This window comes from Miscanthus floridulus, chromosome 19, assembly GCF_019320115.1.
Source record: "Miscanthus floridulus cultivar M001 chromosome 19, ASM1932011v1, whole genome shotgun sequence".
Taxonomy (NCBI): domain Eukaryota; kingdom Viridiplantae; phylum Streptophyta; class Magnoliopsida; order Poales; family Poaceae; genus Miscanthus; species Miscanthus floridulus.
In genome coordinates this window covers 1837412-1842086 of record NC_089598.1, presented here as the reverse complement: position 1 = coordinate 1842086, position 4675 = coordinate 1837412, and the positions used below count along the sequence as shown (strand labels likewise).

The 4675-nt window shown below is 53.0% G+C and overlaps 1 protein-coding gene across 1 annotated transcript; it reads right to left on the bottom strand.

The window, feature by feature from the left end:
- Positions 1–1576: 1576 nt before the first annotated feature.
- Positions 1577–3279, bottom strand: LOC136529620 (uncharacterized). The gene is made up of 2 exons (XM_066522697.1): positions 2632–3279; positions 1577–2540 (listed from the first exon to the last, which is right to left on the bottom strand). Exon 1 carries the CDS (start codon positions 3138–3140, stop codon positions 2772–2774), a length of 369 nt encoding a protein of 122 aa, XP_066378794.1. The 5' UTR covers positions 3141–3279; the 3' UTR covers positions 1577–2540; positions 2632–2771.
- Between the last annotated feature and the right edge of the window lie 1396 nt (positions 3280–4675).

The window sequence follows — 4675 nt, the reverse complement described above, 5'->3', positions numbered from 1 at the left end:
ATTAAACTTGATCTTAAGGACGTACCTCTAGTAATGCTTTTCGTAAAAAAAAAGAAAACAGCAAAACCATATTGCCTATCATATCCCTGAGAGTCGGAAAACTATTCCCACTATTCGAGTAAGTCTTGCGAGTACATTGTCTACTCAGGGTTTATTTTACCCCTGTTGCAGGTGCAGCTTGAGGAGTAGCTCTTGTGTGGAGGATTCTTCTGGTGGGCACAGACGGATCCTTGTATCGTTTCCACTTGATGTTTATTTTTGTTCCGCTATTTGATTATCTCACTCTGAACTCTGGTATTGTAATAAATAATTTTTCAAAACTCTTGTTGTATGAAATGGACTAATATTTTGTAAGCTCGTACTCATTATTAGATTCTGAAGGTAAAACGTGGGTTGTTTTGAGTTCTCCCTTGAGGTATGCTCGACGGAACTGTTCGATGTAGCTCACCTTCGAGGTGCTTAGTGTCTAGTGAAAGATTAGCGCCCCTGAAAGCGTATTATTTCGGACGGTTCTGCCACACCACACGTGTGAACTTTCTTTCTCTTGTGATGGAGCATTTCGCCGTTTTCCTTTTATATGTGGAACATATTTTCTTTGCAACTAGAACATGGGTCTGGAACATTTTCATTCTGATGCTTTTATTATTCTTCCTTACCCGTGGAACAAAATGTTTCTCGATGAAACGTGCGAAGAAAATTGTTCCAGGTACAGATGCAAGAGAGAATTGTTCCATCCGAGAAAATAGGTGTATTTGGGGTCACTTGTTCTTTAGCACTACTTCAACGGTACTTTTCAGCGAACGAATATTGTTTTTTCCTCTCACAACAAATCAGTATAGGCATCAGCTTAAGCTAAATTTCAGCGATGAATGGGCTAAATAGGTAGCTGCTTCATGTGAGAATGGAGACCTTAATTAGTCCTTGTTCCGTATAGCTCCTTAGCGTTCTGCCCCTTGAAAAAATATATATAATAGCACTGTTTGCCTATAGCGTTGAGCCGTTATCTTTTTCAAGGCGAAAAATAAACTGACAAAAAGAGGAGCCGGCGGAACCACAATGGCAACCTCCACGGGCTCTGCGCTACAGTATTGTTACAGTGAAATAGTGCTACGATGAATCAGTGATCAACAGTATTGATTGAAGTTACGCCAAATGGCCCCTTGCAAAGAAACAAAAGTGCGAAGGCAACACTTCAAATGTCGGATGCCTCGATAGCGTTGAGGGGAGAACAAGAAAAAAGGAAAACTTTAGAGCGATATAGATTTTTTTACAACTGTGCCTTGGCACGTCACGTATTTCATTAAAAGGTTAAAATAAAACACATTACAGCAAGTAAGCCATGGCTTATCAAAACAAACACCGGCCCCAAGAACAAGTTCCCAAGCTACACAAAACGGCTCTAGTCTTATGAGACTTGGACAATTTGCGACAAAAGAGCTCCTAACGACGGAAGCCGCCCGTAACCAGCAAAATCCACAAATCAACCTCTGCTTTGATTCATTCCAAACACCAATACTACGTACTAGCAAAAGTCCACGGTCACTTTGAGGTTTATTCAATTGTAGTCCACATCAAAGTTGCAGAGTTTTGTTGCAACGTTTGTCGACCTTTGGACACTCTAAACTGTAAAGTCAACTTGTTAACATATGAACTTTGAAAAAAGAGAAAGAAACAGAGTAAACCCATATATTAGTCTAAAAAGCATGTAAACATAGACATATAAATCGTAGAAAAGTATGTAAGCTTAGCTTCTAATAAAGACTTAACTTCTTATTCTTTCTTAGTCCCTGTTCACTATAACCTAGCTCTTTTTTTTTTCTCGAACGTGCCGTGTAGCACGTATTTCATTAAGAGGAAGTAGACAACACCGAACCAAACAACAAACGGCTCAACACTAGGTAACCAAAGGTTTCCCAGGCGAGGAGAAAGAAGAAAAACAGAAGCGAAAAAACTAAAGAAAACTACGACGAAGCCCGGCTAGTACCACAAGAGGGACTAAAAGCAACAACGGGCTAAGCTACAGCGAGCTAGTAAACTAGGCCATGGGCAACGATTGGACGACCTAGAGCGGGTACCCAGAGGTAGGCTAAACCTCGAGTTCAACCCCCTCCACCAGCTGGATGCCGTCAATCGCGCAGCCAGCCGGGAAGAGCATCCTAATTGCCTCGCGCTTGGACTCCGAGAGAGGCTCGTCGAAAACGGCCATGTACTTATCGAAATCGCCCTCCGCATCGGCCTGCGACGCCTGATCCTGCTGGTGGAGTCCCCATTTTGCCATCAGCACGTTCTGGGCTTGCACGGTCGGGTTGGAGGCTCTGCATCTGCTCTTGGCCGCAAGCCTCCCGCTACGACGTGGCGGTGAGGATGTGCATTCAACCGCACGACGCCTCCTAGGAACACGGAGACGTGGAGGTTCGACCAAGATCGGCTCCATGATGGTAGAGGAAAGCTGCGACCGTAGATACTGCGAGATGTCACACGGAGACCTAGCTCTTTTTACACCGTTAGAGCTGTCTCTAGGCGCGGCTACGGCCACCTGGCTGCCACATAAGCCACTTTGTATTACAAAAGTCATCAGCTATATACACATATAAGCTAGCTAGCACTAGCACTGGGGTACGTACTCCATACCTTACTACACGGGTCGAGCAGGCAGAGGTACTCGGTAGGCACACTGCACACACATATGAACACTATCTACAGCACAGAAGAAGAATTCCTCCCGCTGGCAGCCTGGCCCTGACGAACCACCCATGTCATGTCTTCACTCTTCAGGCCTGCAGGAAGAGCGCGAAGAAGCCACCGGCGGTGGTGGCGACGGCCAGACCCCAGACGACGCCGGCCGCGACATGCGACGGCATGACCGCGGCCACCTTCCACGCAAAGGCCAGGGTGAGCAGCGCGGTGACGGGCCACGCGGCGCGCCTGGCCCGCTCCCTGGCGGGGGACCCTGGCGCCGCGCGCTCGTACGCGCGGAGGCAGGCGAAGAGGAGCAGCAGGAGCAGGTACGAGGACGCGACGAAGAGGGTGGACGCCACGTCGCCCCTGGCGCGGTAGATGGCGAGGCCCGAGTTGACGGTGAGCACGCCGAGGCCCGCGCCGGCGATCAAGGTCTGCCCCCGGTTGTTGTTGTCCGCCATGGGCAGTCCGGCAGTGGCCGGTGCCAATAGTGTAGCAGTGCCAGTGTGTGCTCAAGCCTGAATTCGGCAGCCAGGTATACGGAGTACCAGAGAGCTTGCGGAGTACGTGCTTGAGTGTTTGACTCGAGCAGTGGAATGACTATAAGACAAGCTAGTCTCGCCCGTTCGAACATGAACCAGGACTTTTTATAGAGTAGTAGTGTAAGATGGACCATATGAAATGTCGTTAAGACTGACGTGTCGATTGGAGGAGATTAGCTAGTACGTGTAGGTGTAGCAAAGCCGCTGCGCCCACCCCAGCTGCTCACAGACTTGTTTATAGGCGGCGTAGTATATGTTCTGGATAGGACCCCCGACCACGTGACGTCGTCAAGCGAGTTTCATGGAAATCGCGGAGGGTGGCGTATATCGTACATTGAAAGCTCTGCTCTGGCTGTCAATTGCACTGAGCACTGTGCATACAATGCAATTCATAAACCTGTTAGGCTATCTCCAACGGTGCATACCCAAACCAGAAACTCATTCCCGGATTTAGGTCACGCACAGTAAATGAGTCCCAAACCCATACCGCTCGATCTCCAACAGCCTACGCAAAAAAAATCCTCCCCTGCTCCCTCTCCTCTCTCTCCGCTCGATCCCTCTCTTCTCTCCCCAAGGCGACAACCCCACGGCGCCGCTCCTCCCCGCCCCTCGGCTTCCGCGCCTCCTCCTCTGCCTCCGCGCCGCCCCAAGCCGACCGGCGCTCCCCCCGGCCAGCGCCGTCGCGCCCCATCCTCCTCCCTCTACGCGCGCCCCAGCCTCCTCAACATGGAGCGCGAGTGCGCCACTCGGATCTGGGCCGCGCGGCCGCATGCTCGGAGCATCGGCGGCTCCTCGGCGCGGTCGCGCCGACCGCGCTCCTCTCCAATCCTCTCTCTCTCCCCTCGTCACTTCTCTTCCCCTCCCCCCCTCTTCCTCCCGATCTCCCCTTGCCCTCTCTCTCTCTTCCTCGCTCCTCGCCGGCCGCAGATCCCGCGCCTCCCTGTCGCGCCGGGGAGGCTCGCGGTGGCGGGGAGGCAGGACGCCACGCCGGGGCGGGCTCGGCGTGCCAGGGCTGGGCGGGCGCTCTGGGGCCAGCTCGCCTCGCCGGCCAGGGTGAGCGGCGGCGGGGCCCAGATCCGCGCACCCCTGCCTCCTCCTCGTCGCACCGGAGCAGGGCAACACGCGGAGGTGGTGGTGGACCGCTGTGCCGGGGCAGGGCTGCCGCCCGGAGCAGGTCAACACGCCCGCGCTCGATCCCGCGCGGAGGAGGGAGATGGTGGAGGTGAGGAGGATGGCGTGGTCGAGGTGGAGGCGGGCCGCGCGCCGGGGCAAGCTTGCCGCGCGCGCCGGCGGGGAGGTGGGCCGCAGCGCGGGGCAGGGCGCTGCGCCACTGTAGCTCCAACGGGCCCACCACGTTTGCGTCGTCTCTCTTGGAAGACGCAGAAATGCCTACCGTATCGTCGAGTACCCAGAATGCGTCGGTGGTTTCGGTCTTCCGTTGGAGGATGGTTTTG